Below are 23,867 nucleotides of genomic sequence, written 5' to 3' on the forward strand. Positions count from 1 at the left end.
TATACAATTCATTTTACAAAAGTAAAACCACAAACAAATAAGGCTAGTTACTATTCAGTTTTGATGAACAAAAAAATCTAAAAATAGATGACAACTTACCTTGACAAAATGAAGTTGAGGAGTTCTTTGCCTAATGGAGAGTAAATTCCTTTCAACAATTGCAAGGGAGAAGTTTAAAGTTAATAAAATTTTAAAGTGATCAGTTATATTTAATTTAGGACTTTATATAATTTTAAAATAACCAATGCATCCTTAACTCATTTATTTAGTTGACTGCTTGAAAACTAAAATTTAAAATTCAAAATGAATTGATTAATAGTTATCCAATCCTAATTTTTAGCAACGTGGCAAAGAAGTTTTAAAACTCCGTATTTAATTGAATAAATGTTCTTTTTAAAATAAAGATTAATTTTGTTTTTGAAATTGTATTTTTGCAAGCGTAAAATTTGTTGTTGTTTTTTTACTGTTTGCAAATTTTATGTCCATACTTTTTTTTAGTATTTGCAATTTTTTACTTCTTTGTCTTTTGGCATTTTTAAAATTTAAAAATTAGATAGATATAGATATATAGACATAGAGACTATCGCTTAGATTATGTTAATTACTACTATATTTCTTTGGTGCAAAATACATATAATTTTTATTAGTTTTTCTCATCAAGGATTTTATATATAAATGAATTATTCTTCTTATTATATATAAAATATTAAACATTTTATATATAAATGCAGCAATCTATTTATTTAAAATAATAGTGAATTATTATTTTTAAAATATCGAATTTAGAAGTTTTGGAAACATAGTTAACACATTTCGTATTAAAAATGTTTTGTGTTCTTAAAACAAAATAAATAGATAATGAAAATTTTGTAAATCCTAGCTTTTTAAAAATATAAAATCGAACTCCAATATTTTTTAAGTGTTTTAAATTTTAATAATAAATACAGTTATTTACTAATATTTAGAATTGATTTAAAATTATTTTTTAAAATAATTTTACTTATTTAAGAAATCAATCTTTTTTGCATTATCTTAAATATTCATGAAAGTAAATTTTCAAATTTTTAATATATATATATATATATATATATATTTACTTATTTATAAACTTGGATTTAAAAAAAATATATGTTTTAAAACTTGTTGACAGTTTGCATTATTTGTTTATTGGCATCTATATTTTCTAGGATACTATTAATTTTATAATTATTTTTTCTTGATCAAATATGAAATACTTTTCAAATATTTTTTATGTGTTTGTACTTTATTCTTTTTATGTCGTTTGAATAAAAATATTATGTTGATAATTTATTAATTCTAACATTTCATATAAAATACTTGATATCATGAGATTAAATGGCCTGTTGATATATTTTCTGTACATGTTTTATTCAAAATCCAAAAAATTTCAAAATATGTTTTCCTTGCTAGATATTTTGTTAAAATATTGTTACAAAAAAATAGGCTAAATTTATTTGTGTTTTTAATCTATGTAAATCTAAACATAAATTTGTAGTTGAAAATTCGACCCAGAAGGCAAACCCCTTGCTTTCGCTGGTAAGGGGTTTCGAACTTGAGACCTCCAACATGGAAGTCCCAAGCTCAAACTACAAATTTTAAAATTCTAAAATTTTGTGGCGCTGACATGTCTCGTTTTTTCTTCTCCTATTATATATAGATAGATTTTAGAGTATTTTCTTTGTGTTGTAAAATGGATATTCATTTCTAATTAATATATATATATATATATATATATATAATTTTTATATATATTTAAGTGGCTAGAAGCACCCACCTATTGAACGACATGTGTGCTTCTAGCCTTTAACATTTCATTTAAGGGAAATTTAATAATTATCACATAGAAAATGGTCAAATGACCCCTAATCTATTACCTGATTTTCAACTACACACTTATATTTCACGGGGATCCTATTACCCCTTGAGCTATTTTAAAGTGGAATTATTCCCTCCCTAAAATGTCATTATCAGGCATGTGTCTTGTGATGAAATATACGCACTTGACACGTGTATCTCACCATTTAATAAAAAAAATTTAAAAGTACTCCTCCTTCATCTTCCTTTCTTCCCCAATCATTTTTTCAACCCTAACTATAATAAACATCATTTTTTATCTCAATAAATTTCTATATCTCTAACAATTTATAAAAACGGAAATTCAAGTCACCTTTTCTCTTCCCCATTCTTTATTCTTTCCCCTCTAAAATTTTCATGATTAATTTATAATTTGAGTTTATGATTTTGATTCTTCATGGGTTTTAGGAGAACATGTAGGATCCTTTCTAAAAAATGTAGAAGAAATTGTTTTGTTTTAGTTTCTTTTAATAAGTTTGAAGATATTTTTTAAATATACAATTATTTCACTTTGATTTTGTTACTTTTGAGTCCATGACTTTAAAAAAATTTAATTAATGGATATATTTTTTAAAAAAATAAACTTAATTTGTTAGATATGTGCTAAATAAGTCTATTGAAAAAATTATTTATTCATAAAATGCATTAGTTGTTGATAATGGTGAAAAGATATAGTTGTATAGATAATGAGAAGAAAGAAAGAAAAGGATAAAAGAATACTAGAAAGAAAAAAATGGAAATTAAAAAAAAAAAAATAGGTAACTCACTCTCTCAAAGAGAGTGACATACACTTTTTATGTCAACTCAGTACTTAAAGAGTTATTTATTCCATTTTAAAGAGAGTGACATACACTTTCTATGTCAACTCAGCACTTAAGGGGTTTTATTTATTCCATTTGAAAATAGTTCAGGAAAATAATAGGATTCCTGCAAAAAAATAGGTGTATAGTTAAAAATTCGATAATAAATTGAGAGGTCATTTTCTCAATTATCATATAATTCTACTTTTTATTATGCTTGTATTGTTTGTACATTAGCTTTGGAAATTGTGCGATTCAAGAATATTTTCTTTAATTCCTATTAAGTCATTTTGTATTGATAATATATTTGGTTGCAGTAATTTTTCAAACTATCATCTACCTTTTCTCTTGCATCTTTTTACAATAAACTCATTCATTGACTTTAGTAAATACATTGAATAATTGAGCCCTTTTCAAAGCCTAAAAAGGTTAAAAAGTTACTGATGTAAGGACTTCTGCGGGAACCACAAGTCTCACAGGACCCGTTAGGTAGGAGGTATTAATCAAAATAGTCTATAGATTAAAATTTAATTCAACAAAAATATTGGTTGGTTACTTTATTTAACATAATCTATGGATTAGCTATACCTCATACAATATCTTATTTTATCCCTAGAAAAGGGAGGGATAACTAATTCAAGGTTTAACAATCATTGGTAAGACCCCTAAATGACTAAACTATCCCCAAATCTTTTTTCCTAATTTTTTTTTTTGTAATTTAATGCTCTTTTTTATTTATATGAGAATATTTATAAATATTCTTTAAATTCTCCAAAGTTGTTTCATGTAATTTGATGATTTCACAAATTTTTTCTCCATGTTTGATTTGTTATATTGGGTTGATTTTTTCGGGTTTTTTTAAAATGTGGTTCGTCGATTGATCACTTGAACTATTTTTTTAATAAAATAAGCTTCGTGTATTTGAACAGTTTAAGTAGCCTTAAATCTATGTTAAGTTTAAGGTATATTTGACCAACAAAAAATAGAAACATATTGTGCTATGAAGGATCTCTAAGGTGGCATATCACATCTCAAAATTAATAATAATTTTTTTAATATATTTTTGTATTTAACTTGACAAATTAAATGAAATATAAAATCTCATAATAACTCAAGGGTATAATAGGAAAGAAACTTTTTCTAGAATTCTAAACCAAAAATAAGATTAAATGGGAAACAATGAATCAAACACTTAATAAAAACTAATTCATGCATTACTAAACTCTGCATTACTAATACATACATTAGTAATCCATGCATTATGCATCTCTGTACCAAAAGATCTCGTAATGTTCAGTATTTGTAGTTTTTTTTTAGTTTTTTTTTTTTATATAGTTCTATTAAAATTAAAGGCATTTCAATATTGTTTATTACTAAATATTTATTCAACTCTTATTATTCTATCATATATTATTTAAAAATTATATAGAAGGTACTATAAATCATAATGATTAACAGCTTAAAACATTAAAAAAAAATCATATAATTGACTTCAAAATTTATTTGTGCCACATATATTAGGATAAATAAAGTAATATAGATGATTTGAAAATAACTTAAAAAGTATTGCAACACAATTATTAACAACTTAATTTAATTTTTTAAATATAGAATATTTGGCCGACTCTCTAAATTTCATATGTACCATATAAATTGAGATTTCATATGCATCACATAAATTGAGAAAATATATAGAATATATGATCGACTCTCCAATTTTCATTTGTACCACATAATTTGAGATTTCATATGTAGAACATAAGTTGAAACATATAAAGTAACATATATTGTGCCCGTACTGGTACGGGCTCATGTATCTAGTATAAGTATATTTGTGTTGTAACATAAATATACATATAAAATATTTTGTGTTGTAATATCCACATAGGGGCGTAAATGGAATGGTTCGGTCGGTTATTTTCAAAAAATTATACCATCCTAATTTTTCAGATTTTTTATAATGTATAACTAAAATTTTAGATTTTTTAAAACCATCTCAATCATATTGGTTTCTCTTCGGTATCGGTACGATTCGGTTAACTTATTAATTTTTTTACTTTTAAATATCACCTCAAAATATTCTACTATTAAAATATTTCTTTCGCAAATATGTTCTTGAAGAAGTACTTTAATTCTTCTCTAAGAAGTCAAGAATGTAAAACTTTGTTGCCGTATTGTTTGATCTTATTCTGTTGTTGAAATATTTCTTTCGCAAATATGTTCTTAAAGAAGCACTTCAATTCTTCACCGAGAAATCAAGAATGTAAAACTTTGTTGTCATATTGTTTTTATCTTAGACATTTAATAGGAGTGCTTGCATATGTTTTGTCTATTGTTTGATAGAGTATTTATTATATTATCTTTTATTTTTAAACATAATTAATTAAAGAGCAAAGACCCAAAGTCGTTCAGTCACCAGAGGCTTAGGACCTAAGTTATATTTATATTTGAAAAATGTTATAACATATTATTAAATATTAAATTTAATATATTGTTAATATATAAAATATATTTACATACACATAAGATTGTTCTGTTTGGTTCAGAAACTTTTCAGTAGTTTTTATAAATTAAAAGGACCATCTCAATTGTTCGTGACGGTTATATACTTAAATAAAAGTCCACTATTCTATTGAAAAATAACATAAATCGGTTCGGTTCTATTCGATTGGTTCGGTCGATTTTTCATATTCTTTTGACACCCTTATATACATGTACATAGGGGTGTACAAGCCAAACCGTAAAGTCAAACCGAACCAACGAACTAAATCAAACCAAAAATAAAAAAACCCCGAAAGAACCAACTAAAGCCAAAATCGAAAAAACCAACTTTATGTGATTTGATTTGGTTTTTAGATTTAATAAACCGACATAATTGGTTTAGATTTTTTTTTAATGAAAAATCAAACCAAACCGACGTATGTACACACATATGTATTATGTGTAAGATGGATATACACACAACATACTATGTGTTGTAACCTATTAGTCATCCATAAAATATACTTGATGCCCAAATATTTACATGGCAACTAAATATCCATATATGTTGCCCTCTTTTTATAACATAACTGTTTGCAACAAATTTTAAAGTGACAGAAAATAAATTACAATCACAGATAAAACATGAAGAAACATGATTGTATTCATCAAAATTGCGAGTACAATTCTGTTTCTCACCTGATTCTCCTCTCATAAGATTTATCCATGATTCGAGGGTGGTTAGTAGCGTATTTCTCAAACTAGGATGATTTAGATTTGACTTGTGGAATATATTGAGATGCCTTTTAAGGAAATTTAGTACCTTTTATATAGGCTCACTAGGGTTTATGGTTGAGTAGTCCAAGAAATCTAATTGAAACTAAACACACCTTTGAGAGTCCCAATTCAAATTGAAAACGTCTTGTAGAGTCCCACAAAATTTCAATGTCTACAAATGTCCCCTAGAAGGCTAATCGGAGTGTAGACTCAATGAAACTCAAAGACGAGACTTGAAGTACTCATTCTTCCACCTTTGCAGCTTCAAATTTTTAGATTTCATTTATGAGAGAAGAGATAAGGGCAAATTTGGTCCCACTAGACGTGCCAATTTGTTTGCAACAAAATTAGAAGTGACAGAAAATAAATTACATAACACAAATATGAAGAAACATGATTTTATTCATCAAGATCGCAGTGGGTACAATTCTGTTTCTCCCTTAATTCTCCTCTCATAAGATTTATCCATGATTCAAGGGCCGTTAGTGGCGTATTTCTCGAATTATGATGATTTAGATTTGACCTCTATAAATATTTCATGACTTTTGTGGAATATATTGAGATGCCTTTTAAGGGAATTTAGTACCCTTTATATAGACTTGAACTAGGGTTTAAGATTGAATAGTCCAAGAAATCTAATTGAAACTGGACACACCTCCAAATTCGAATTAACACGTCTTGTAGAGTCCCATAAATTTCAATGTCTTCAATAACATAAGATAAAAATAAGTAAAAAAAAAAACATTTAATAATAGAAAAGCGCTTTGTATCTTTCTCTACTCCTATTAACATCACTACATCTTTATTATACAACACTTTGAAACGTCTTGGAATTAGTAATGATACTACCTTTTGTTCCCACCATCACATGGCATGGTATAATATTTTAGAACTCTAATCTAAATTTGTTGTGGCAAGAATAAATTATAACTTTTTTTTACTAATTACTTGTTTATCAAGCTTGTCAATAAGATAGAGTGAAACATGATAAATGGAACATAATAAAGTTAATCGGGATGAGGAGGTGGGTATTGTGCTATGACAAGATAAATTGAATTGAAACAGCTGGAACGAATTGATGATTTTATCTCGTCCCACTATAAAAACTAGACACAGCTGTTCGTGTTAGCACGACCCTATAACTTACTGTTTTTTTAATTTTAATTTATGTGATATAAATATAATTTAAGAGATTAATTAAATTTTAATATGATTTTTAAATACTTGAGTTGTTAATTACTTTTTGTTTGTGCAAATTTAATGTGAAGAGATCTATTAAGATGTCCATGATTAAAATATTTTTCGTCATGAATTATTGATTTTTTTACTCAAAGTAGTTACAAAATATAAACAAATATTACTGAAATTCAAAATAATAAAGCTATAACTAAAGAATATGAATTTAAAACTAATAGTCATAGCAAAAATGGATTCCATAATTTCAAAAAAAAATTATGCACTAATTAAACTAAAGTAAAACAAAAGAAATAATTTTTTTAATTTTTTTTCGAAACACGCTGAAGCAGTTAAAACTAAGAATCATAGCTAAAACAGATTTCATAATTTCAGAAAATTATACACCAATTAAATTAAGTAGAACAAAAGAAATAATTTTTTTAATTTTTTTTTTCCGAAACATGCTGAAGTAGGAATGTCTTTGATCTTGAAAAACGAATTCCATAATTTCGAAAAAATTATAAACTAAATAAATTAAAGTAGAACAAAAAAAATAATTTTTTTTTTGAAACACGCTGAAGTAGGTACGTCAAAAAATTATACACAAATTAAATTAAAGTAGAACAAAAAAATAAAAAATATAATTTTTTTTGAAACACGCTGAAGCAGACACATTGATGGAGACGTGCATGTATAATTAGAGGATATGATGGGATTAAAAATAACATGTTTTTAATTTTTAAAAAAAATTATATATAAGTTCAAAATTATAAATTATATTATTAAATAACTTATTTTAAAAAATGTTGATCCTTTTGTTAAGTTCGACTTAAAATTCAAATTGAATTATGAAGTAAGTTAACTAAGTAAAAAATTAATTTATTAAAGTTGTGGAAAATATAAGTTTGTTGCAGTGTTTTTTTAAGTTAGATTTTATAGTAATAAAAAAGACTTGTAATAAATATAAGACAATAATTAATAAAAGTCCTTAAATTTATTTAAATAAAAATAACAGTACATAATTTACATTACAAATATTAAAGTAGCATCTAATGTATACAACCGCTTTTAGAAATAGTTATGTTTGAATTACGCCTTTGATTAGAATATTAATATTTGTTTTTTCATATTAAAAAATGGTAAGTCTCGTATTGTTTGCTCAAAGATATTCTTTGAAATTGGCAATGATGTTTGTTTGCTTAGTGATTTCATATCATTATCATTAATACATTCAATTATTAAATCTAATTCGTCTTCTCAATGGATAATTAATTTTGATAGCGTATAATTTCTTCGCACGTCATTGATTTAATGAACAACATCAATATCTCAAAGTTCTCATGTGCTAATAAATGTTTGTTGTCTTCAATTTAAAATTTCATCGCGGTAAAAATAGATTCTGAAATTATTAATGATGGCTGAGTAGCTAGTACATTTCTAACCATCTTGCAAAATTTTGAAAATGCGTTGTCATGCCTCCACCACAATAAAATTGATTGTTGCCTTCTTCATTCATGATACTTTTCAACTCCTGATTAATATATTTATTAAAATCACATTCATTAGAAGAATCTAAATCAAGATACTTTTTCATATAATTAAAAATGGGACCCCTCTATCCTTTTTTACTTGTTAAGTTTTGATTTGATGCATCTATTAATGAAATAATAATTGATATAGTAAAGTTACCATTTTATTCCTACTAATTGCAAAATTTTGAAAATGCGTTGTCATGCCTCCACCACAATAAAATTGATTGTTGCCTTCTTCATTCATGATATTTTTCAACTCCTGATTAATATATTTATTAAAATCACATCATTAGAAGAATCTAAATCAAGATACTTTTTCATATAATTAAAAATGGACCCCTCTATCCTTTTTTACTTGTTAAGTTTTGATTTGATACATCTATTAATGAAATAATAATTGATATAGTGAAGTTACCATTTTATTCCTACTAATTGATAGGATCCCAAAATTATTTACTCACTACATTTTTTAAACGCATTAACTCAATATTAATAAATTAAAGCTACAATGAAAAAAACAATCTGTCACTTTTTAATTTGTCAAAATAACAAATGAAAAGAGAAATTAAATTTAAAATATTTGAGTAGTAAAGAGGGATGAATGGAGTACTATTTTAGCTTTAGAAGTTTGAGGAGCATTTATTTGTTTGACTATTTCCATGAATCTATACTTCTCGTACTTTAGTTTAGCTTGCAAATATATGATGTGTTTTGACAGCCAGATAATTTTAAGATTTCTGATGGTTTTTTATTTTTATTTTTATAAATCTTTTTCAATCATTTATTTTGCACCTTATTATCAAAATTGTGTTAAATAGAGCAACAACTAAATAATTTTGAGGGATAAAAAAGAAATACTTTTAACAAATTCAATCATATTTCTCATTTTCTTATATTTAGCAAATTAAAATGAAATAACTGTTATAAATTCATTAAACTAAGTGAATTATTTATTGAGTTTTTCCATAAACTTATACTTATCATCTATGTGTATTTTCTAGGTTCTGTGAATCTTTTTGGATAAGAATGTACTCCCTCCATTTCAAATTAATTGAATTATTGAGACATTTTTCATTTTTCAAATTAACTTAATTGTTCAATTTTTAAGACTGCTTTTAGATTTTTTTTTTCAATTTTACCCTTCATTAGTTAGTATTGGAATTAGTTATTAATTAATGCTTAGTTATTTAATCATAAATTTGACAATAATTAATAAGGATAAAAATGGAAAATTATGTCTAATTTATGTCTTAATCTTCTTTTCTTAAAGGGTGTGAAACACCTCAACAATTCAATTAATTTGAAATGGAGGGAGTATCTATTTATTATGATACTTAATATGGTGGCTTTTGGAGTGATCTCCCAACTATAAATAGGGTTGTTCATTCACCATTGTAAGATACACATGAGACTTGAAGACATTTGACTCTTCATATCTTTGGTCTATATTATTTGCAGCATATTTGTTTATATTTTATAATACGTTATCAACACGAGACTTTAGCCAATTAAGATTGAGTTTTAATTTTTCTTTAGCTCATGTTCTGGTTGATATCATTATGAGAATAAAGAAGGAAAAATGGTAACTAGTGGAATCAAGGTATCTTTTTATGATTTAGAATATAGTAGTTTTCGGTCACTAACATTGACCAGGAATCAAAGACATATACTACTACTGATTGAAAAAATTCTTTAAATGGAAGAAGGTATAAAATTTTAGTAGCATGAGTTTGAATATTATTTTGATTATGCTAATCTTGAGGATAAATTTTATATTTTTCCTTGTTACAGTTACTTATAGAGAAAATGATCAAATGCCCCCTCAAGCTATGACCGGATTCTCAAACACACTTATTCTTCATGGGAGTCCTATCACCTCCTAAACTGTTTAAAACTAGAATTATTATCATCCTAAATGCCTACATGGCAAAGTGAGTGTATTACACTCAAGTGAAGATAAAAAAATAAGTATTAAAATTTTACTTTTAATATTTTTACATAAATATAAGCATTTTTTTTTTCATATTTGGTTCTACTTCTAATTTGGTTTCTTCTCCATAGCAACTTAGTAGAGTATCAATGGTGGCCATCAAATTACACCACTTCTCACTATTTTGAAATAACCGTCATTATTATATTAATCAATACACCACAAATCGTAGATAATAATTCCATCCCCTTTCTCCACAATCAGGAACTACGGACCCAAAAATTTTCAAATCAAAACAAATTTAAGCTTAATATAGTGACACTCAATGGATTTTCTTCGATTAAACTTTCAATACAAGGAAAATTCTTGATCCTATATTCAGTACCCAAAAGACCCACAAAAATTTTTGTATGCGCTTGCAATTTGTGGAATTTGATTTCTCTCCGGTTCGAAGCTAGTTTCGATGGCGATTTAAAGATTTTTCTTTAAGTTTCAGATAATCAATTCAATGGATAAATTTTATTTCAGCTTCAAATAATACTTCTCAACTGATTTAGCAACTTGTAATTTTCTAGCAAATCTGAAAAAATGTAGTTCATGTTCTTCATCTTCTTTGTATGATTGCTACAAAAATTTGATGCAAAACCACCCTAAATCTTCTCCAAATTGCCTTAAATTTTAGATATAAGCTTATCTCAAAATTTCGATTCTTTTGATTTATTACCCATTCAAAACGGAGCTCGTCTATGGTAAGTCAAAATTAGAACTCAAGCTTATAAACTAACTTTAATGGTGATTTCAAGTTGTGCTTCAAAGTTTCAACCTTTAGCTTTGATTTTCAGCTATACGATATTCTTCGAACCATTGACGAACTCAGTTTCTCCTAATTTAAGAATATAGATTCACAAAATTCATATGAATGCTCGTTGATTTTTATGGAGTTCCGACATTCTTCGGATTCAAAAATCGCAACTATATATAAACTCAATTAGCCCAGTGTTTTTAGCTTCAAACAATTAGCAATCAACACTATAATAAAAAAGTTTCAATATATGAAGATCCAAGACACAAATCTACAAACTTCAACCTTTTGACCTTCAACATAGTTTTTAGAATAATAAATTAAAAAGGAGAAAAAATAATAATAAAAAGTTTTAAATAAAATTTACAATTGTCAAACGTGTGCATATCATCTGCCAATATAAATGTGGTTGTGACATTTTAAGGGGGTAAAAATTTCAATTTTAAACAATTTAGGGGGGTGATAGGACTTCCGTGAAGAATAAACGTGTAGTTGAAAATCCGATCATAGCTTAAGGGGGCATTTGACCATTTTCTCTTACTTATATTGTCAAAGGCATTAATTAACATAAGTGATTATATTTTATAAATTTTACTTTGATTATTTTGAAAGACTCGTAGGGTGAGTCGTGTTGTACTTCGGTCTATTACACGTTGGTTAAGGATAAGACGGTGGATTCAAGTCCCATTGCATCAAAAGGACAGGACATCAGATTAAAGTCCGGACACATCATAATGAAAAATATTTGAGGGTAAGACGGGAGATTCATGTTCTATCGCACAAAGAGGGTAAGACATCAACTTGAGTTTTGTTGCACCATAATGATAATGATTGGGTTCGAATTCCATAGAATTATGGCCTAAAACTTTTTATATGGGTAAGACATTGAGTTTGAGTCTCAATGCTCCATAATGATGATTAAGGGTTTGATGAAAAGTCATGAAATTATTCCCATTGAATTTGCTCTAATCCCTAAAGCAAATGTGGCAGTAGAACATGATAAATTTGAAATCCGCCCAATTGCTCTGTTATATCATATGAATGTGGTAGTAGTGAATCATAAGTCTGAAAGATAAATAGTGATTGAATGTATGAATAATGGCGTTGATGGACAAAATTATAATAGTCACCATTGTGGTAATTATGAAAGGAAGAACATTGTGGGTTCTCCAAATAGGCCTTCAAAATGTGAAGGTAGTTCTTATCATCCTAATGGTATGAAAGGTCATTGGACTCGTGGTCATTATGCGACCTAATGATATTAGAATCCCCCATCAAAAGAAAATGAAGATAAAGTGGTGGTACACTTGACCTTTCAAAGTAATGTTGAGGTAGGTCATGCAAAAATGACGAATTTCAAAGGCATGACAATGTGCTTATACTGCAAATTTATGAAGCACATATAAATCATTAGTCCATTTCTTGAAGAGAATGTGATGTGTGATCAGTTGGCATGATCGGTTGACCATTCCGGTCAAATGTGATGCAAAAGTAATTGAGAATTCATGTGGCTTATATGACGAAGAAATAAACGATTCTTCAAGAATTTTCTTGTGTAGTTTGTTCTCATGATATCATTATACCAATTAAGGTTGGGATTGTATTTCCTAAGGTTTTTGGAACATATAAATAGGTGAATATGAGTCCATTCACCAACCATGTGGACCGTTTGCAACTATATGATCGATGCATCTATGTGGGGTTAATATCTTAAAATGTCACCCAACTTTGAGAATTTATCTAATAAAGTCATTAAACTTTGTTTTGTGTCAGTAAAATCACTCAACTTTAACCTTTGTATCAATAAAATCATTTAACTAAATTTATCATTAAAATTGTTTTGATATAATAAAATAAATTATTTTTNTAAGTTTAATAATAAAACTTTTGAAATTGTGACGTGACAACCTTAATTATTAATTTAATAGGATTAACACACTAAACCAACATTTTACCCGTGATATATCCCACCTAGGAGCCCTTATTTGTTGGTTATAATTTAAAGTCTTAAACCTAACCTAGCAATGAATGTTGAGAAGTTTGATAAACAAATTAGTTGGTGCTCATTTTTTTTTTCCTTTTCGTAGTTATTTTTTATGCTATGTATACATTTATTAATGAAGTAATTTAATTACAAAACTTTCACTGCAAATGAGACGTGACAGCCATAATTATTAATGAATTCGCTTAATTTAATAGGATTAACGCACTAAATCAACATTATACCCGTGATATATATCCAACCCAGGAGACCTTTATTTGTTGCTTAATTAAATGCATAATAATTAAACTCCATTAATGTATACTTGACATAAAAATAATACTATTTTGTGATATAAAAAAAAAGAAATTCAATGATAAATTTAGTTACATGATTTTATTGATACAAAAGTTAAAGTTGAGTGATTTTTTTAATACAAAAGTTAAAGTTGAGTGATTTTTTTGATACAAAAGTGTAAGTTGAGTGTTTTTTTTATACAAAAGTGTAAGTTGAGTGATTTTATTGATATAAAACAAAATTCAATGACTTTGCTAAATAAATTCTCAAAATTTGGTGATCTTTTGAGATATTAACTCCATCTATGGGATGGTCACATGTGCTTTGTTGTTAACTTACAAATTGGTTTTTGTAAGGTTGTTTGCTCGAATTGTTAAATTAAGAGCACAGTTTCAAACTATGAAATTATATTGAAAATGTTGGTTGGTTTAACAGTATTGTATGCCTCCAATTATCATTAAACCATGGGTATGAGAACAAAACTCCCAAATAAAATTTGGTATGAGATGAATTTATTTAACATCTAGCAACACATGTATGCATCAAGCCAACATGGTTTCCCCATCATAATTGGTTGAGGGTCAAGAACCAAATAATTTCTTTCTGAAGTTTGAATGTGTGATATCTGATTAAATTGCTCCACAACGCATAAAGATGGATCCCCAAGTGAGGTTGGGGGTGAATGTTAGATTTTCTAGCATTAGGGGAGAGATGATTGACAACTCAAAATTATGAGATGAATTATCTAGATCCTCGTAAAAAATGTGAATTTGAAGTTCAAGAGATTATAATTCAGTTGTGAATGCTCAAATGAGAAGTCCTTAAAGGACATAGTCTATGTACTCCCGAGGTGTGATAGACCAATCGATTTCAAATGAAAAACTTCTTAAGGAAAGAGAGGAGCAAATGATCAAGATGGTCATGATAACAAGACAAGTGCTATAAAAGGAGCACAATAACATAACACTTCATAAAACCTTGACAAAGGTTCATATACCTGAAATGATGAAATATGAAGAGATCTTGATAATTTATATCGTGTTGGAATCGAGTCAAAAGACCGTCGACGATATCTTTGATATGAAGTAGCGCTCAATGCTATAGATGGTGACGAGGATCTTGAATTTAAATCTGTCATTGTGGACAGATAAATGATTGGCCAAATGAAATGCACAATTCAAGATGAAGAAATGAACCATAATATTAAGAAATAAAATGAAAATCATTTTTTTTCCCTTAGTTTAATGGGGTTATAGGTGGCCGGGTATCGGGTTATTAGATGGATTTGGGTTTTGGTTGAAATTTTTAATTAGTTTAATTTAATTGTAAAATACACCAATGAAATTGTGCTACGTAGGAAATGAGAAATTTAATTATATTGTCAAATGTAGATGTCAAATATAAGGGTGTATTCAGGGCCAATAGGTTGACGTCAAAGACATTTTAGAGCTGAAAGGTGAACGAATGGTGTTTTTATACCATATCCGATAGTTTAAGGATATTTAAGGCCCTTTTCCCATTAATTTTAATATTCCCACAACTTTTTATCATCATGACCTCTAAAATAATTTAACAATACTCATACTCATGATATTATTTGACATTTTAGTCCTATAAATATAGATATTATAAGACTTTATAGAAATAATTAAATTAATCTTTTAAGTTATTATATCTTTTATATTTATTATATTCATGCTTTAATTTGACTTGAAAAATAAGATAAAGGGTATTGAATGGTGATCGACTTATTTGAATGGATATGGACAAAAACTCATAGAAATGTGCATTGATTTCGTATTGTTTCTTCTTCTATTTTTCAGTGGTTACGATGATATTGCATTATTTTATTTTATTTTATGTGTTCTTTATAATTTTTAATTATTTTATATGAATAGCTAACTGTCTTAAATTTATAATTTCTATTATTTCAAAGTAGTAACATATGATTTTGTTGGAATTATACTGACCACTAACCAAAAAAAATTATTATGAAATCAATTATAGGTGTATATATACGCACACCTCTTTTATGTATATTATATATATATTTAATTTAATAAATTATTGATATACGGTCAAGTTCACTCGTGATTAACAAACGCAGAAAATATGAGTTAATATTAATTGATGTGAAAGGTTACACAGTTACACTTATACCCTTTCAAATAAATTTGATATTTTTTTAAATAAATAGGATATTTAAATTGAGGCCATTTTGATAACTCAAAATATTATTAGTCTGTGGTGTCGAATTTGAACATTGTGTTAGCTTGATCGAACAACCATCCAAGCAAACAAGGTGTTAGAGAAAATTGATAACCTCAGTATTGATTTTAACTCATCTGGAGTGAAAAGCAGTGATGAGTTTTTGCAGCGGCTATTATCATGATTTGTGTGTGTTTTTGATCACACTCATACTCATAGTCACAGCTACGACGGCCGCGGAAGATCCGTCTACAATCCTATCAAGATTCCAGCAGTACCTTCAGATCAATACAGCCCAACCTCACCCCAACTACTATGAAGCTGCCGAATTTATAATATCACAGGCGAAGTTACTATCCCTCGAGTCCCAGACCCTAGAGTTCGTCAAGGGCAAACCTCTGATTCTCCTCAAATGGCCAGGCAACGACCCTACCCTCCCTTCCATCCTCCTCAACTCACATACCGATGTTGTCCCTTCCGAGCATCACAAGTGGACTCATCCACCTTTCTCTGCCCACTTAGATTCCACTACTGGCAACATCTTCGCCCGAGGTTCTCAGGATATGAAATGCGTCGGCTTACAGTACCTCGAGGCCATTCGCAAACTCAAAGCTTCTGGCTTCCGCCCCCTGCGCAATCTCTACCTCTCCTTCCTCCCCGACGAGGAGATCGGTGGAAATGATGGTGCCGGAAAGTTTGTCGATTCAGATGTCTTTGCCAAGATGAATGTTGGGATTGTTCTTGACGAGGGCTTGGCCTCTCCCACGGACAATTATCGTGCATTCTATGGAGAGAGGTCCCCCTGGTGGCTGGTCGTTAAGGCTGTAGGTGCTCCTGGACATGGGGCTAAGCTCTACGATAATACTGCCATGGAGAATTTACTTAAAAGCATCGAAATTATAAGGAGATTCAGGGCAGCGCAGTTTGATCTAGTTAAGGCAGGACAGAAAGCTGAAGGCGAAGTTATTTCTGTTAATATGGTCTTCTTGAAAGCTGGCACCCCTTCACCCTCTGTAAGTCAGTCTAGCTATTTGACTCTGACCATTACTGCACTGGTTGTGACCATTTTTCTTCTGAGGAATTCTAGGAATCTTTGATTGAGCTTATTCATCCAATGTCATCATGTGCTGGGTTGTAACCTTAAACACTATTTGATGGTGTTTACCATTTACTGAGATTAGAGTTTAAATGTTTCTTATAAATAAAGTATAAGAAGAGCTTAAAATGTACCTGATAAAAAAAGAAGAGCTTAAATGTTTTTTATTAAGTAACAGAATTATTAATGTAGTCAAGTGAAAACGAATATTTTGAAGTGATGCGTAGCAGATATAGGGTGTTTTACCGAACAACCCTTTCTTGTAAAACAATGGCCCATTTCCCTACACTTAGAATCAGAACTGAGATTAGTTTAAAATATGGACTTCTTTATTTCTGTGGCAGGGTTTTGTCATGAACCTGCAGCCATCTGAAGCCCAAGCAGGATTTGACATCAGAGTACCACCAACTGCAGATCAGGCATCCTTGGAGAGGCGAATAGCTGATGAATGGGCACCTGCTTCGCGTAACATGACTTTTGAGGTACTAGAAATAATAATAATAATCCATCGTTTCTTCTTTTAGAGATAAAGAACCTGTAATCCTGTTTGCTATACCTCAGTCCTATTCTAAAGAGAAAATGGCCTAGAACAGTAATTACATTTAACTGTTCTCTTTTTGTTGGGTGAGGAGAAGGGGTGTATACGCCAAAGAAAATTGTCTCACGCCTTCCTTTTCCTCTTCCAATTTGGCATGAAGTGTTTGCGTAGTAGCCTATTGACCGCAGTTTACTGAATCTTTGATTGAGTCTGTCTTCCAAGCTGTTACAGTTAGTTTATGAAAGTAGAAAAGTCTAATCTAGGACTGCGAGAGTTTCTTCATTCCCAGCTTGTTCTCATCCTTTCCCCTTTTTGGCCCTTTAATCAGCTGAATAATGTAGGGTTTGGCAGGTCCAATTGATTTGAACAAATCATGCCCCAGAGAAGTTCTATTTCCTTTCACTTTTCTAGGTCCTTTAATCAGCCTCGTTTTGTATCGGGTAAGGGAAGTATTCCAAAGTGACTAATAGAAGAAGCAGGTCCAACTTCTTTGAACAAAATTTAGTTGCTTTCATTCCCCGGAGAAGTTCTTGTCTGACTAAAGACATAAGTAATGATTATCTAACTTTGATATCTTAGTATTTGCTTCTTTGATCCCAACTAGTTTGGGATTGAGACGTCGTAGTAGTAGTTGTAATAGTCTTTGCTTGACCAAACCTGAATGATCCATTGTGGGATTTGTGACTATGTTCATGTCATTTTTAACTGTTATGTTTCCATCAACTTTCCTTGATTACCTTTCTGATGACTACCGCTTCGTGTGTCCTTCAGTGTATTCATTCATATGCTGTATCTTTCTACTTTATTATGTGTAATAACATGTCACGACCCAAGGTACCCCTAGGCGTAACATGGCGTATAGGACCCCGAGAGGCCCCATACAAGCCACTTAGCATTCATAACATAAGAAATAGAACAAAAGAGATAAAGAACAACATTTCAAGTTTCAAATGTTTTATAAAAGTAAAGCGGAAGTCTAAACACTTGTCTCATTAGCCATCTAGTACATAAGAATGAAATTGGGCCTAGCCCATACATCATGTCCAAAACTGAAAGTAAGAAAGTAAGCTGAAAACAACGAAAATCCGTCCTCGAAGCATGAGGACTCACCAAAGCTCGGAATCTCTCAAATCAACCTCTAGCCACGAAACTGAGAACCCTAACTGTCAGACCCTACATTTGGGGAAAATGTAGGCAAGAGTATGCGTTAGTACAAAAATATGTATCAAGAATGATAGCCATGCATAAAACATATGAAAACATGCTTAAAGAGAGATACCTTCATAAGATACTATGACCAAGCTAAAACATGAAATAAGGGTTAGAAAACATGAGTCATAAAACATGGTCAATGCACATAATCATCATCTTAAACATATATGAAATACTTCCTTGAAGTACCCTTAGTTCATCATAACTTGCTTGTGGGAAGTAGCCTTAACCGACATATAAGACCATGAGAGCTATCATCATGGAATCCGGTGTTTCCCACACCGAAAAGAGTTGTCCTACTTGCCACAGTAAGGACCATGAATTTCTAGCTTATGTGGATCTACTAACTTATGTCTATCTAGACAATCCTATGTTGGCACACAATTTATGGGACATGGGTAATCGTCACTTGTCCACTCGGTACTAAGCTTAATTTCCATGGAATAGTTCTTATTCATCTTCGCTCTCAATGGATCATGGGTAATCACCTCTTGTCCTTACATCATGTGACATGAATAATCGCCTTTTTGTCTTTTACTTAGAGAGCATGGGTATCGCCTCTTGCCTCCACATTAGAATAACTCCTTAACACTGGTGAGAAAGCCTTTCAACCTAAAAACCCTTATCATGTGAGAAAACCTTTCACAATTCATGCTTGCATGTGTATATGAGAAATCCTTTCAACAACGCAACAATAACAACACCATTGATACTTCACTCTCAAAGCATCCTTAAAACATTTACATCAATTTCATGAGAACATTCTTGATTTCATAACTCCTCTTTCATAATCCAAAACCCACACTATATGATCATAACTTGGAAAACATGGGAATTACATAGGTTCATGGGAGATCATCATAAAAACATGAGATTAACTCAATTCATGCATAAGAGATCATAAATCAATCAATTAAATCAATAATTAAGAGAACCCGTGACATAGAAGAAAACCCTAACTCAATTGGGGAATTCTAACTTTGAAAATAGGAGAATTTGGGAATTCCATGAATGGAAGGAATCCATGGATGAAAACTATCATACCTCAATGCCAATTGCTTAACTTCAACGGAGGAGTTGGAGACTTGACTTGAAACCCTAGGTTGATCCCCTTCTTCTTCAAGCTTTCGAGAGAGAAATATTTTGAGAGAAAGACTTGAATGATTTTCAATTGGGAAATTTGGAGTTAAAACACTTATATAGGGGTTTTGGTGAAGAGTAAAACGACATAGTGTTAGGCTAGACTAATTAGGAAAAGACCCAAAAGCCCCTGAAACTAATAACTGCCGACCCAGACGACGACCTGACTGACGGTCCATCGGTCGAACCACAGACCGTCCTGTTGGGACATCGTTTGTATCAGAGACTACCAACTTTGGTCCTCCAACAACGGGACCCACCCCCAGACCGTGGGTCCCAACTGTGGTTCTCCATTTTCGACCTCAAAATCCTTCTAAGTCTGGGACTCGTCTACTTTTATCCCCCTCCACCTCACCCCGCTTTCATCTGCACCCATCCATCCCCACTTTTTTTATGTTTTTCCATAAAAAAATGAGTTTCTTTTTATGTTTTTCAAAGAAATTTTTTTTTACCCCCTCCCCACACACACACCCCAACCTTCCACCAACCTACCCCTAATTTTTTTTGTTTTCCAAAAAGAAAAAAATTATGTTTTTAAAAAATAAAATAAAATTTACCCCCCCTTCCCACCTTCCACCAACCTACCCCTAATTTTTTTGTTTTCCAAAAAATAAAAATATCTCCCGCCACCACCACCCTACCCCACCTCTGCCTCCACCCATCCAGCCCAAAATTTTGTATGTAATTCTAAAAAGAAAAATCATGTCTTTCTTTTAAAAAATAAATAACTTCCTTCCACCCCCAATCTCAGCCACACCCCGTCCTCTAATTTTTTTGAAAATTAAAAATTAATATTAATTTTTTTTATTTTTTAGCACAATTAAGAATTTTGAGTGGAAGTAAAAAGTAAGTGATCTATTATGGGTCTATATGGATACCCATATTTTGACCGCTCTTAAATTAGCTTGAAGCCCATATTTATCCAATTAAAATATGAGTGATCAAAGTTATTAAATATGGGTTAAATGGACTCATTTTATTAATATGGGCTGAAATTGTCACCCCTACTTTAGACAGTAAATCAAATCTAGGAGGATATACTTACTATTGCAATAACAATGATCAGCATTCGGAACCTAGCAACAACCTCTCCACATCAGTTGCAATATCATCTTCGTCAGAATCATCAGCCGCTACAAATAGAGAAAACAGAATTGATAACTACATAGAAAGAGTAAAGAAAAAAAAGGCATAATACATATCCACATGAGTAAATTATACCTTAATGTCCATAAAGCCAATCTTGAGCACATAACTTAGCTTCTGCATTTTCCGGTAATATTGAACTTTGGTATCTTCCAATTACTTGTCCTCCAATGCTGAACGTTGATTCAGACGCAACAGTACTAATAGGTATACTTAAAACAGCCTTTGCCATCAGTGATAGCTCGGGATATCTATTCATGTTATCTTTCCAAAATTTGAGTACATCTAGATTAGCATTCCCCTTGCAGACAAGTACAGGCTCTTCCAAATATAATTGTAATTGTGTTTTTTCCGAATTAGATTCTGGCCGACTTGCAAACAAATCAAATTCATCCATTTCATTTCTCATCTCAGCATCAGATTCATCAAGAGTACTTCCCACCAATGCACTATTAGATGCTGAAGATTTCATGTACTCCTCAAACAGTCGATGCAAATTATCTTCAACAACCTTCACCTTATCATTTGCAAGTCAAAGAGTCAAGTTTTGAAAAGCAAAATTTCACGAACTTTAACTTATATCGAGTGTCAAGAACGACTGCCAAAGACAAAACTTGAGTATACTCTTCCCAATACTTCGTAAATTTCTTTTCCACTTCCTCTGCCATTTCTTTAATATCAGAGTGGTGACTATTTTTCTTTTCCATTATCAACAAGTGAATTTTCCACAATGAAAAAACAAGTTGGCCGTTGGATATTGATTTCCTGAAAATAGAGTAGTGATTTCATCAAAAGGCTTTAGGAATTTGGCTATTGTTTTTGCCTTGTTCCAATCCATTTATGAAGGACAACATTTAAAATCTGCATCAATTAACTTGAAGTCAAAAAAAGCCCAACGATATGGAATAGCACTCTCAAGCATAAGAAAAGTGTAGTTCCATCTAGTAGGCATGTCTTGATGCACTTTTCCAGTCAACTTTAATCCAAGATTCTTGATACAATCTACAAACTTTATCATCCTAGACTCAGAACCTTTCACATATTTAATGCATTTGGTGGACAGTTTGGAGAGAGAGAAACAAGAGGTGTTATGAAGATAGATCCAATTCCATCTAGAAAGTTAAATGGAATTGTATAATATCTTTCTACTTTTGGTGTAAAGAAGTAGGTTTCGAGGATATAGATCAGTTTGTAGATTTATTAAGATCTCTATAAGTATCTTCTTTTCTATTTGTTTTTTTTTTTGTCTAATACTTTGAATTCTGTAGGTGGATAAGAATAGCTCCCAAGTCATCTTTAGTTGTACTAGTTGATAGAATTCCCGCTGGTTATTGTTTGACTTCGTATCAACAGTCTATTTGAACAGTATTTTGAAGTGCAATATGCTACTAATTTAAGAGACTGCTTGCTCTTGGACAGTTCAAGCAAAAGGTGAGTGTGAACGACAAGTTTGGAAGGCCAGCTGTTACAGCTGTTGACAGTTCCAATATTTGGTGGGCACTGTTTGAAGAAGCTATCATCAAAGCTAATGCCAGACTTGGAAAACCAGAAATATTTCCTGCATCAACAGATGCACGCTATTTTCGGGAGCGAGGCCTGCCAGCAATAGGATTTTCTCCGATGGCAAACACTCCCATTCTTCTGCACGACCACAACGAGGTGAGCATTACTTAATATTGCTTATTTGGTGGCACATGTTAGTTTTGTATGTGCATACACACAGAGTCTTCTGAACCTATTAAATACACTCTTAATATGAGAAAATCAAAAGAATAAGTTGAGAACTCCAAAAGAAAGGAAGCAGAGTGTAATGCTACAGCTATGGTTACTGTTTACCAGATCAGCTGTTTGGTGAATATAATCAAACACTTAGAGGAGGCTAAATTCTTGCTTGACTGTAGAAATGATGTAAATTTGATTCGACATAGTTTTGTTTTATGTGGTGGAAATCCTGACTTTGGCCTATGGTTAATATGCATTCTCTTTTGCTGCAGTTCTTGAACAAGGATGAGTATTTGAAAGGTATTGATGTTTATGAGTCAATAATCAAAACATATGCATCTTATATTCAGTATCAAAGAGATGATGCTTCGAGAGAGGAATTGTGAGCAAGTTGTATTGAAGCAACCTCGAGGTCGTCTTGTCTTGTAGTATTGTATAAGTGAAGGCAGCAGAGCAGTTGGAAATCTCTCCAACATCTTTCTGCTGTACGAATAAACAACATGGATATTTCATAATCATTGAAGAACAGTGCCATTAATATGCAAGCAATGACGAGAAAAACATTGGGTAGGCAAACGCAATGTCAAAGCTTAGCCTGGGTTGGAAATGAATTAATGAATAGAAACTGAGAGGATATAGAAGAACAGTGCATTTATCAAAACGACTAAATATCAAGCTTATTTTATTTTCTTCCAATATATATTCCGTGCAAATGTCATTAGTGCTAAGTGCTATATTTTTGAATATACATCGAGAGATGCAGCTATTGAAGTCTTAAGTTGCAATCAACCAGAAGTGTTGTTAAACTCATCATTTTGTGGGATGTAAAATGGGTTATAGGGTGGATTCTCAAGGGAATTGTATATTTAAAAATTCATTTGAATCTGGGCTCGTCATGTTTGTGCTAGAAGTATAATGAGAGGGATATAGGGTGTGTTTGGTATGAAGGAAAATGTTTTATTGGAAAACAAGTTGATTTTTGACTTATTTTCTCATGTTTGGTTGGTGAGTAAAAAATATTTTTCGGAAAAGATTTTTAGTGTTTGATTTATGAATGAAAAATATTTTATTTTTACTTGAGTAGAAAATAATTTTTGAAATTGAAAATATTTTTTAAAAACAAACTTAAATTTTTTTTGGGGGTGGGGGTAGAG

The 23,867-nt window shown here is 30.5% G+C and overlaps 1 protein-coding gene across 1 annotated transcript; it reads left to right on the forward strand.

Moving 5' to 3' along the window:
• Positions 1–15,900: 15,900 nt before the first annotated feature.
• On the forward strand, positions 15,901–23,248 carry LOC125870979 (uncharacterized). Its single transcript, XM_049551539.1, has 4 exons — positions 15,901–16,872; positions 17,300–17,437; positions 22,411–22,650; positions 22,986–23,248. Exons 1-4 carry the CDS (start codon positions 16,015–16,017, stop codon positions 23,097–23,099), a joined length of 1,350 nt encoding a protein of 449 aa, XP_049407496.1. The 5' UTR covers positions 15,901–16,014; the 3' UTR covers positions 23,100–23,248.
• The last annotated feature ends 619 nt before the right edge of the window (positions 23,249–23,867 follow it).

The sequence above is a fragment of the Solanum stenotomum genome, chromosome 1, assembly GCF_019186545.1.
Source record: "Solanum stenotomum isolate F172 chromosome 1, ASM1918654v1, whole genome shotgun sequence".
Classification (NCBI taxonomy): Eukaryota; Viridiplantae; Streptophyta; class Magnoliopsida; order Solanales; family Solanaceae; genus Solanum; species Solanum stenotomum.

Coding starts and splice junctions, on each gene's coding strand:
- LOC125870979 (XM_049551539.1), top strand. CDS start 16,015: ATGAGTTTTTGCAGCGGCTATTATCATGATTTGTGTGTGTTTTTGATC. Junction 17,438..22,410: donor CGCGTAACATGACTTTTGAG/GTACTAGAAATA, acceptor GCTCTTGGACAG/TTCAAGCAAAAGGTGAGTGT. Junction 22,651..22,985: donor TTCTGCACGACCACAACGAG/GTGAGCATTACT, acceptor CTTTTGCTGCAG/TTCTTGAACAAGGATGAGTA.